The 10,511-nt window shown below is 40.3% G+C and overlaps 1 protein-coding gene across 1 annotated transcript; it reads left to right on the top strand.

The window, feature by feature from the left end:
• The first annotated feature begins 933 nt into the window (after window positions 1-933).
• RAB9B (RAB9B, member RAS oncogene family) lies at window positions 934-10,260 on the top strand. The gene is made up of 3 exons (XM_027053376.2): window positions 934-1,141; window positions 5,849-5,920; window positions 7,045-10,260. Exon 3 carries the CDS (start codon window positions 7,087-7,089, stop codon window positions 7,690-7,692), a length of 606 nt encoding a protein of 201 aa, XP_026909177.1. The 5' UTR covers window positions 934-1,141; window positions 5,849-5,920; window positions 7,045-7,086; the 3' UTR covers window positions 7,693-10,260.
• Window positions 10,261-10,511: the final 251 nt, after the last annotated feature.

Genomic DNA, 10,511 nt, shown 5'->3' with positions numbered 1-10,511 from the left:
ATCGGGACACTTTCTCTATTCTGAAGATATTGAGAGAGTTTACCCTGAGGAAGTGACATTTAAGCTGGTGCCTGTGGGATTGATTGAGTTGTTGATTTGTGAAGAGATAGACAATGGCCCAAATGGAGGGAGAGCATGTGTGAGAGCCCTGAGGGGGCATATGGTGAGTGACGGGCAGTGCCACACAGGTACAGATCCTTATACATCAGGGAAGCTTCTGAGATGGATCTGCCTGACAGAGAGTTGGAGTGCAGGCTAATTGACCTCAGGAGCTCCATCCTCTTTTGGTTTCAAGGGAAACAATCACAAACTAGTTGTAGGTACCAGAGGACCACAGAAGATAAGAAGGGACTGGCTGGGTGGCTAGGCACAACTGGAACATTGTGTTCTACCCCAGCATTTCCACAAACCTCGGGTAGTACTCTCTGTGTGGCCATCTAGAAAGGTAACTGTTAAAGGACAATGTGTCTTCTATGCCTGAACTACCAATATGAACCTTTCCCTTTGGATTGCCAAGAGAATTTCATGAGCAGTGCTCAGCTAGAGGGCCTAGTAATGCGTTGTGATCACGTATTTCCCTGCATTATTTGAAACCAGAGGATGTTATGTGCTATCTTCTGCAGAAGTAGAAGGTATGGAGGAAAGGTAAATGAGGTAAGTTGAAGGGTAATTGCAGGAAATGTGGTGTGGCCCCAGGCTGCAGAGGAGCTGAGTGGGAGAGCAATATTTGACGGTCCATTGTCATTGTGCCTACTAATCGGCGAGGGGAGGAGGAGAGGACAAGGGAGGCCAGGGCTTGGCCATAAACATGAGAGAAAAACGAGCGAGCCAAAGAGCCCTCTCAACATGCGATGGCGGAAGGCGGCTATGCCGGGTCTCCAGCTCCGAGAAAGGGGCACGAGGAGGCGGCGCGGGCCCCGCCCCCTCCCCTGGCGGGCGCGGGCGCGAGACGCTGCGCGGCGGCAGTGCCGGGCGCGAGCGGCAGCTGTCAGGCCACCGAGGTCTGAGCTGCTCTTGCTGACCCAGCGAGGAGGAGGCAGCAGGAACGGTGACCGTGTCGCTGAGGAGTCGGACTGCCGGCACGCAAAGCTGACCTGCCTGGCACCAGCGGCCTCTTCCCGTCTCTCTCCCATTGTATTGGGTAAGATGCCGGTGCGTGGGCAGGGAGAGGGGCTAGCGGCCGCGGACGCCGGAGGCCGGGAGGTAGGGGGACTGTGGGAAGAGGGAGAAACGGATGTCTGGGTGATCTCCGGGGGCATTTGCACCTTGGGAAAGAGGCCTAGGCGCTGCAGGGGTCGGAGTTGTGGGGGGAGGTGACGGTGGAGCGGGGCGTTGCTGAGTAATTTGGAGAGGCTGCCAAAGCCCGGCAGATAGACGCAGGGCTCCGTGGGGAGCGGGTGTGGCTCAGTGCGCATGCGCCACAGCCGCGCGTTCTGAGAGATGGGGGTGAGGTGAGACGACGTGGATCCGAGGTATTTGGAACTGTGCGTAACATCTCACTTTCTAGATTCCCAATGCTAACAGTGACCCTGTTGTAGAGATGACCGCATTCCTGGTCTCCTAAGGAAGCTTCTTTTCTCTGTACCCTGCTCACTTAATGTCACCCAAACATCACCTACCTGTCTCCCGGCAGTCTACTTGGGAATAAGTGGCCTCGGAACAGTGCCAAATTGCTACCTACTGTGCCTTCGGGCTCATAGCCCTAGAGCTGTCATTGTGAGGAGTGAAAAGTTAGAGGTGAAATTCCACACTGAACCCTTCTGATGGCATATAGGACATAAATATGGACATAAATGTGGGAATAGCGTTTCAGTGGCATGACAGCTGTGACATTTGGACTCAGAGTAGGGATGCAGCCGATAACTTGTTCGCTCTACACGATGAATCCAGTGTGTCAGAGGGCTTCCCCACTACAGAACCCACCGCACCCCCACCAACAAGCATCAGGTTGTACTGGAAACAACCTATATACCATTTAAGGTAGAGGGTCTCAAAGATGCAATCATTTCTTATTTGTATTGATTTTTACATAAGTTAAAGCCCTGTCCAATTCTCTAGTGCTTAATTTCCAAATATTGTGCCAGGAATCAACAGTGAGTTGAGTAGCCCAACCAGTGTGTCACCACAAGATGGGCTTTCCCTATAGCTTTAACCATGGCTCCTCCCTTGTGCAGATTGTCACCAGGGCCATTCTCATGCACTGCCTAGCTCTCCCCTGATGCTCTTTCTCCACCTCCAGCCCTGCAGTACCACATCCCTCTCAACACTTGCTCCCAAACAATCTGCACTATGGATTTGAGCATCATTCCACACATGGCAACTGAACTGACATAGCCAATTTGTTTTTTCATTTCTCTTCTCTCCATCATCATACTAAAATGTACTATTTTCAAAAGTTCAGCCTCTTTCTCGTCATTGTACTGCCTCCTTCTGCACCTCTCCCCAACCCCAAGCATTCCCAACTAAATACAATAATTTTAATAAGCTGTGTGGATGTGGTTTCAAGTGTGTTGAAGAACAGAAAAAAACTAGGAAGTATCAGTTGCGTGAATTTCTAATTTACCTTATTGTCTGGGACTTAGACCTTAAGTGGGGGAAAAAGTGAGTATACTATTCTTAGAAAATTCTTGTTAAATGCGGGAAGTGGGATAAGAAAGGGGAATTGCATTTCTAGGATGTTTGAATTGTTTACAGGCAGATCTGTCTCTGAAGAGGACCAAATTCATATTATACATTTGAGTCAAAATCCTCACCTGATATGGGGCCCGTACATAATGCATATGGGATCAGACTTTCCTGTTAAATATACTTAGGGTTATCAAAGAATTTCACTGCCTACTTATTGCTATCTTCTTTTAAGGTTTGACTTAAATTTGGCATATTCTGGGAGAGGAAAAATTTTGGTTTGCTTTTATACTGTGCTAGATCTTTTTGAGTACGTACTAAAGAATATCATACTTAGTTTCAAATGATGATGATGATGGGGATGCTAGCATCCAATGAAAACATGTGGAGACAGTTATACTGCTCTTGTATTTGGTAGGGATGAAGAAATTTATATATTTATTTTAAAAATGTAGGGGGACAGGGAGGGAAACTGGAGCATTTCCACTGGCTTTCAACAGGTGAAATTCCTGTTAAGTTCCATCTAGAAAGTGATCCAGATAAGTCTCTTTAGTCACAAATAAATAATAGTATTTGGACATATTACAGAACTGCAGATCTCTTGTTCCTTGGCATCAATTCAGAGGCATTATTTTTGGGCACCCACCTAATTAGTATTGATTATCCATGTGAAGGACCCTGGTGCTTGCTGCATGCTGGAGGGGCTTCAAAGACATATGCAAAAAAAGGGACTTACCTTCCAGGAATTTAAATTTGGTTGTGTAGGAAAGACATACTTAGGGAGAAAAGGGTATTTGACAAAATAAGGCAGTATAATAATATCATTTCAACTATAAACCATGAGATCTGAAGCTTATATGTTAATTTGTAAACCAAAAGACAGGGAGAGAAGAACCAGGAAGGTTTCATAACATATTAGAGCAAGGTAGATGTGGGCCAAAATGAGGATGTTAGCAGAGGACTTAAAAAGGATATTCCAAGGAAAAGTCCACAGGATTTAGTGACTAAAGGCAAGAAGACATGTATTCACTTCTACCTTCAGCAAACAAATGGGAGTTGGAGGAAGTAGAGGAGAGTGGAGGGTTACCTTTGTAAGGTCACAGAATACAATAAGCACTCAAATGTTCTCTCAAGCATCAGTAGCAATATTAGACCAGAAGACCCTTAAGGTCCCTCCAATGCTGAGATTCTGTTGGTATATGCAGATGCTCAAAATTGTTGGGGAACAAGGCCTTCTCAGATATTGAAGAAAGAGAAAAAGAAGAATTGTTATCCTCCTACTGGCTGATCTTTTCTGAGAAGGGTTAATAGTGACTCACAAGGCCCCCAACAGTGAATGAAAGGAGGTGGAAGAGCAAAAGAAACAAAAATCTCAAACCAAAAATTTCAGTAAATGCTTACAAATCTTTGCAGACTTCATAAGTTATTCATTTCCCCCATAATCCTGTGAGTTAAGTAGGGCAGTTATTGTCAAGTGTATATTTATATAGGAAGTTATTGAAACACAGCAAAATTAAATAACCTGCTCAAGTTCATAAAATAAATGTAGTGATGAAGACTCTTGTATCCTGTAGTGCACTTGACACTGAACTACATTGCTTTTCCTCCCTTTTCCCGTATAGACCCTATGTACCTGGAAGTTATATGTGTAAATGACCAAAAGGGAATGCACAAGCAATTGCAGTATTATCTCAGATAGTTCTTAATACTTCATCATTATTCCTGGAGCTGAGTGTTTGGTTTCCACAATACTCAGTCCTTGACCCATCATTTGAGTTTATCCACAGCTGGGAAAATAGTTAGTGAGTTTAATGATGTGGACACCTGTTTGCTAAGAACTTGAGGAAGCTCTTTTGGCACTGACCCTTAATACTATCAGTACTATTACCCAAGTTTGTACTTCCTCTGTTCCTTTTTTAAGTGAGCATCCTGTAAAATTATCCTATGGACCAGTATAAAAACTAAACAAGAGTGATAATGCTTGTTTCATCTCCATTTAAAGAAATATTTGTTACTTGAGCTAGTTCTGAAGACAGAAGTTTGAAGGCAGGAAAAAAGAGGACAAAAATCAGTAATTGTAGAAAACTTTAAAGTTTTTTAGAGTAGATATAAACCAAGAAGGAGGATAAAACCTATCAATTTAGAAGGCATTATTTAAATTCATAATTACTGACTTAGGACTCTAATGAATCCCTTATTATATGATTTATCTATACTTTAAAAAATAGCATGAGATTATCAAGCAATAGAGATTTCTTAAAATCTTCTTTATTCCTCAGTAAGAAAGAACACTCAAAAAATCTAAGAACTGTTTTTTCTCTTTAGACCAGCACTCTTGATACTGCTTAGATAACACTCTTGCCATAATTAACTATTATGTTAAATGAAGTTGTGTTTGAATATAATAAAGCCAGCTAAATACTAAAACCTGTGTTCAAGACAGATGATCAAAATTAATAAGTAAAATAATTAGCCAAGAGAATATATTATAAACAGGGAATCCCCAAACATAATTATTTCTTCTCTGATCTTCTGGAATCAATTGCATAGACAGCCTTGAGGCAGATTGGTGAATCCATTAATAACTTTCTTGGATATGGGAACATTGGTAGATATAAAGGGAAGGAATTTCATCTCTGACTTAGAATTTCAACACATCTTAGACTCCTCTGTGCTTTCCCTTTCCTGAATATCATCTATTGTGAATATCATCTTTCTTTACCTTTACTTTCAATGAAGAGTTCAATGGAGAGACAATATAAAACTTTTAAAATCACATTAAGTACACGGGTTTTTTTTAAGTTTGTTTATTTTTGAGAGAGAGACAGAGAGAGAGCAAGCAGGGGAGAGGCTGAGAGAGGAGAGAGAGAATCCCAAGTGGACCCCGCACTGTCAGCACAGAGCCTAACACAGGACTCAAACCCACGAACCCTGAGATCATGACCTGAGCCACAATCAAGAGCTGGATGCTCAACCGACTGAGCCACCCAGGTGCCCCTAACGTACACTTGTTAGGACAAATTAAAGTTTTTGCAATAATATTATTTTGTCCATGTGAAATATTTGTAGCATGTTAAACTCTTAAGTATATTTGTGAAAAGCATCCTCTGTAGGTAAGTTGAGATTGCTCTGTTTTTTTCCTGACTTGAGTATATTTATATAGAGCCTTAACTTTGTTTTATTATAGATTTTTTAAAATAATCCTTCTCAATCTGTTTTCTAGAACCCTGAGAAGAAAGAACAAAACAAGAACAAGGAAAAGAAAAGACTAAAATTGTGACAAAGACCCAACTGGGTAGGTATATATATTTTTTCGTTTGATCTCTTAAAAATGAATATTTATAAAAAATATATAATTATTATACATGCACCAACATAATAGTAAGGACTACTGGGCTTTTTAAAATTACATTTCAAATGTGTGCACCTCCAGAAGTTCTTTTGCATGTGCTCTTTTGATTAGTATTTAGTTTTCATCTCTTTGGGTCTCTTGCATAAATAACACCCAACTAACATCATCATTGTTGTGTTCCCACACTAAACCTAGTGTGAAAGTACTTAACAAAATCTAGTACAGGTTAATTGTTCAGTAAAATTTAATCTTTTTATGTTACGATGCATTCTAGATATCTATCCCATGTACAGACATGTTGCTGAGGTAACAAGAAGGGTACTGTATAATTATTAGCAATTTAAAGTTTACAGTATATTTTCATTGGTACTATTATGGTATTAGAACCTACATACAAAAATTAATAAGCTATTCAAGATTTTCTTCCTAAATGATAGCCGCTATAATGATACCAGCCAACAATCAAGAAAAGATTATGGAAGATCCTTTACTTGTGAGGGTATCTGTATCAATGCAAGTATAATAAGGCAAATTCCTGAAGAAACTTGACCTTTATCTCTCCTCCAAGGTCTAATTGTATCCCCAAACTCTACTGACGGACTTAAAATTTCAGCTTATGCAGCTTTCTCTCCTCAATAATTCTTGGGTCCATCATGAACAGGCTTCAAACTCCAAATCAATTTCATACTGTTTGCCTCTTGTTTGGACCTGTCCAAACTGGAAGCTAATAATATGGTTATACATTTGAGTGATATTCCTGTTCTGTGCTCTCTCCCCTAGAATAGGGTCAGAACTGAACCAAATTATAGCACCATCTGCTAGTCCATTTACCTATGGCATTCAGCCATTTTCCTGGCACAGGCAAAAGACCTCAGAAAAACAAGACCTTTTTTCCCTTGTATGCAAAAAGAACTTTATTCCTTCTGTTGTACTATATAATATAGTTAGTGAGCATGAATCAAGAGAAGTTAAATTATTAGGTTATATAATTCACAAAATTTTACTATAAAGTTGATTTCAGTTCCAGGTTTAAATGTTTTACCTCCTACTTTTTCTTTTATTTTCAGGTTCTCTTGGTTATAAACTCCTCCCCATCTGGTGCTGCAACAATGAGTGGGAAATCCTTGCTCTTAAAGGTTATTCTCTTGGGTGATGGTGGAGTTGGGAAAAGCTCACTTATGAACCGTTATGTAACCAATAAATTTGACTCCCAGGCTTTTCACACCATAGGGGTAGAGTTCTTAAATCGAGATCTGGAGGTAGATGGACGTTTTGTAACTCTCCAGATCTGGGACACTGCAGGGCAGGAGCGTTTCAAGAGCCTTAGGACACCCTTCTACAGGGGAGCAGACTGCTGCCTCTTGACCTTCAGCGTGGATGACCGGCAGAGCTTTGAGAACCTTGGTAACTGGCAGAAAGAATTCATCTACTATGCTGATGTGAAAGACCCTGAGCACTTCCCCTTTGTAGTTCTGGGTAACAAGGTAGACAAAGAGGATAGGCAAGTGACTACTGAGGAGGCACAAACCTGGTGCATGGAGAATGGGGATTACCCTTATCTAGAAACAAGTGCCAAAGATGATACTAATGTGACAGTAGCCTTTGAAGAAGCTGTTAGGCAGGTGTTGGCTGTAGAGGAACAGCTGGAACATTGCATGTTAGGTCACACTATTGACTTGAACAGTGGCTCCAAAGCAGGATCTTCATGCTGTTAAAAGTAGGAAGCATTTTAAAAGTGTGCCCCAAATTGTTGTCAATAGTGTCAGAATAACTGTGCCCCTCTAAGAGTGCACACACACGTAAAAGGTAGAAGGTTGTGGATGTATGTCAGAGCCTTTCAAATTGAGGTTGTAGAGTGATTAAAAAAAAAAAAAAGCTTTGTCAAGCCAAGTGTATTTTTTGTGATTTCTTTTGTTTCCTTCTTGTGTGTATCAGGGCATTTCAGAAAGCTTTGGTCCTGAGAGATTTAAATATTTTTCAAATTGCAGTTTAAACTTAGAACCCAATAGCATGAAGGAGTTAAGGAGCTACAGCTGTCCCTTAAAGTGTTCCATTAATCAGCTAACAAATGTCACCATGAACTCTTGGCAAGCAGTTTCTGACATTTCTGCCAAAGGAAAAAAAAATAAGACTCTTGAGCTGTGTCACAATGAAAAAATAATAATGCAAACAAGGATGTCCTAAGCTTCAATTATAAAAAGGTTGTAATAATTCGTATTGTAAGAGTATAATGATGTACACTGCCTTGTTTAAGTCCTTATATGTGATTTGTTACCATGTGGGCTTTTCAAAAAGTATCTCAATAAGAGATACACTGATGTCAGTGTAACTTGATTATACTCTTTGTGTTTGAAGTAACATGGTACTAGTGAATGGATTATGCTTAAATATACCCACCACTCTTGCAAATAAATGGTTGGTCTGCTTTTACTTCATAAGTCTCCTTTTGCTGCATAGTGATGTTGCTTCTCTGACAACCTCTTATCAATTTAGCAATGTTGCTTAATATATGACTTTGGATGCAGTACTGTCTGCTGATAATTTTGATGGTCCTTTGATCCACCATGCTCTGTTCTCAGAGAAACCTTCAGAAAAGAGTGGGGAGTGGATGGGTAATGACCTTTTCTCACAAGGTTCCTTAATTCAAATACTGATTGTAGAAGGAACTAATATCTTGTATGTTTCACTGTATGTTCAGCTTGACAAACTAGGATGTTGAAAGTAACAAGAGAGCCGACTTTAACCCAGTGGTGGACTGAATTTCTCAGAGTTGTCCCACAGTGGAATGGACTGCCTTAATAGTGAACTCCCTTCCAATGAAAATATTCAAGAAGATACTAGATGACCATCTGTTAAAATACCATAAAAATATTTTCTGTACTGGCTAGATGTTTGGTTTAAGGTCCCTTCCAGCTCTAAATACTGTATTATAGATATGCAGTCTAGTTCTTGTTGTCTTGCAGTCTAAGATCTGTTTGTCCTGCAGAGTTTTTAATCTGTACTTTTAAAACATCTATGATAAAAATAGTGACCCAAGGTAGTAAGGGACAGTTAGAAATGACCCCCCAAAAGACATGTAGGCTGGGGAGGAAGCAGAATCTTTTACAGGAATACAACCTAGAACTCTCCATTGTCACCGCATATGGAATCAGCCTTACACATGGGACCTTATGTACTTTAAGAGCTCTGGGAATTTTGGACTACACAGACAAGTGGAAGATGGTATTTCAACCCAGTCATATTCAACATTTCTAATTTAAATATAGTCGTGACCTCTTTGTCCAAGTAATTTTGAGACCAGAAGTCCAAAGCAGAACCGGGACCCCACAGCTCTTAAGTAATGGTCCCTATCCTGCCTATGCCTATAGCCAGCCACACTGATTTCCAAGTTCTATGATTGTTTTGCTACAATTATGTTAGGGTGAAAATCTGTACATCAGAACTGTTAAATGCTAATTGTTTTTAAGTGCATGAGACCTGGGGCCTTCTCTTTCTACTTGCACTTTGCTTATAATAGTTTCTATTTGTAGATCTCAGGCTTATGTAAAGACCTTCATCCACTCACAAAAGTACTTGTCACTATTAGAATGGCATGTGGTCATTTAAGTAAAAAAAAAAAAATTTATGTGGGTATTCTATTCATAGACCTCCTGTCTAACCAAGGCAAGTGTTAATTTTATTGACAGGTCATCTGAAACCCCTTTCCTCTTAGCCATACCAATTTTCTTCTGCCAAATCACTACACAATATATTAATAAAAGCAGTTAACACTAAGTGATAAAAACAGTGGCATTTTTGGTGAGTAACACTCAGTGGGGTGCTGACATACAGTTTGGGTAAAATTATCAAACACCAAAGGCTGAAATCTGTGAGTACCAGGAACTGTGCATATAGGCTTAGAAATTGTGTACACTAGAATGTGCAGTGCTGTATTTTCAGAACGTTTTTTAAAATTAACACTGGATTTTTTGAATATTTCTAATTGGAACTATACTCTTTTTCAATAGTCCATTAAAACATCATACAGAAAAATTTTTAGTTTATTGTCATGTATTAGGCTAACATTCGGGGCCTCAGATTCCATATGTCTTCAAGTGGATTGATGAATTTCAGGTTAATTTGTGCCTGCCTTAGCCATCTCTATTTTACCTTGAGGTATTCCACAATCCTCTCCTCGTAGGTGCTGTTAAAACCTCAAAATTGTGTATCAGAAATTTTGTTTCAACTGTAAAAAAAATCATCTGTGTTAAAGCGAATAAAAAACGCATTTTGAATAACCAGTATACAGTATTTGTGCTTTCCTCCCCCTGCTTTCTCTTTTTGAGAAACTGGTTGGCATGACAGACAGTACCTGTCAATCAAATCACTCTCTGAGACTGCACTACATGTGGCCTCTGGATCATTTTTTCACCAAGGTACTCCAAGCAGCCACGTGGGCTCGAACTCAGGGACTGAGAGATTATGACCTGAGCTGAAGTTGGAGGCTTAGCGGATTGAGCCACCTAGGCGCCATTTTATGCCACTTTTTAATGCA

The sequence above is a fragment of the Acinonyx jubatus genome, chromosome X (genome assembly GCF_027475565.1).
Source record: "Acinonyx jubatus isolate Ajub_Pintada_27869175 chromosome X, VMU_Ajub_asm_v1.0, whole genome shotgun sequence".
Classification (NCBI taxonomy): domain Eukaryota; kingdom Metazoa; phylum Chordata; class Mammalia; order Carnivora; family Felidae; genus Acinonyx; species Acinonyx jubatus.
Note: the sequence above shows the minus strand (reverse complement) of the source record. Positions and strands in the feature narration are given on the sequence as shown.

Bases quoted from the DNA above. Each gene is read 5' to 3' on its own strand.
- RAB9B (XM_027053376.2), top strand. From the start codon at position 7,087: ATGAGTGGGAAATCCTTGCTCTTAAAGGTTATTCTCTTGGGTGATGGT.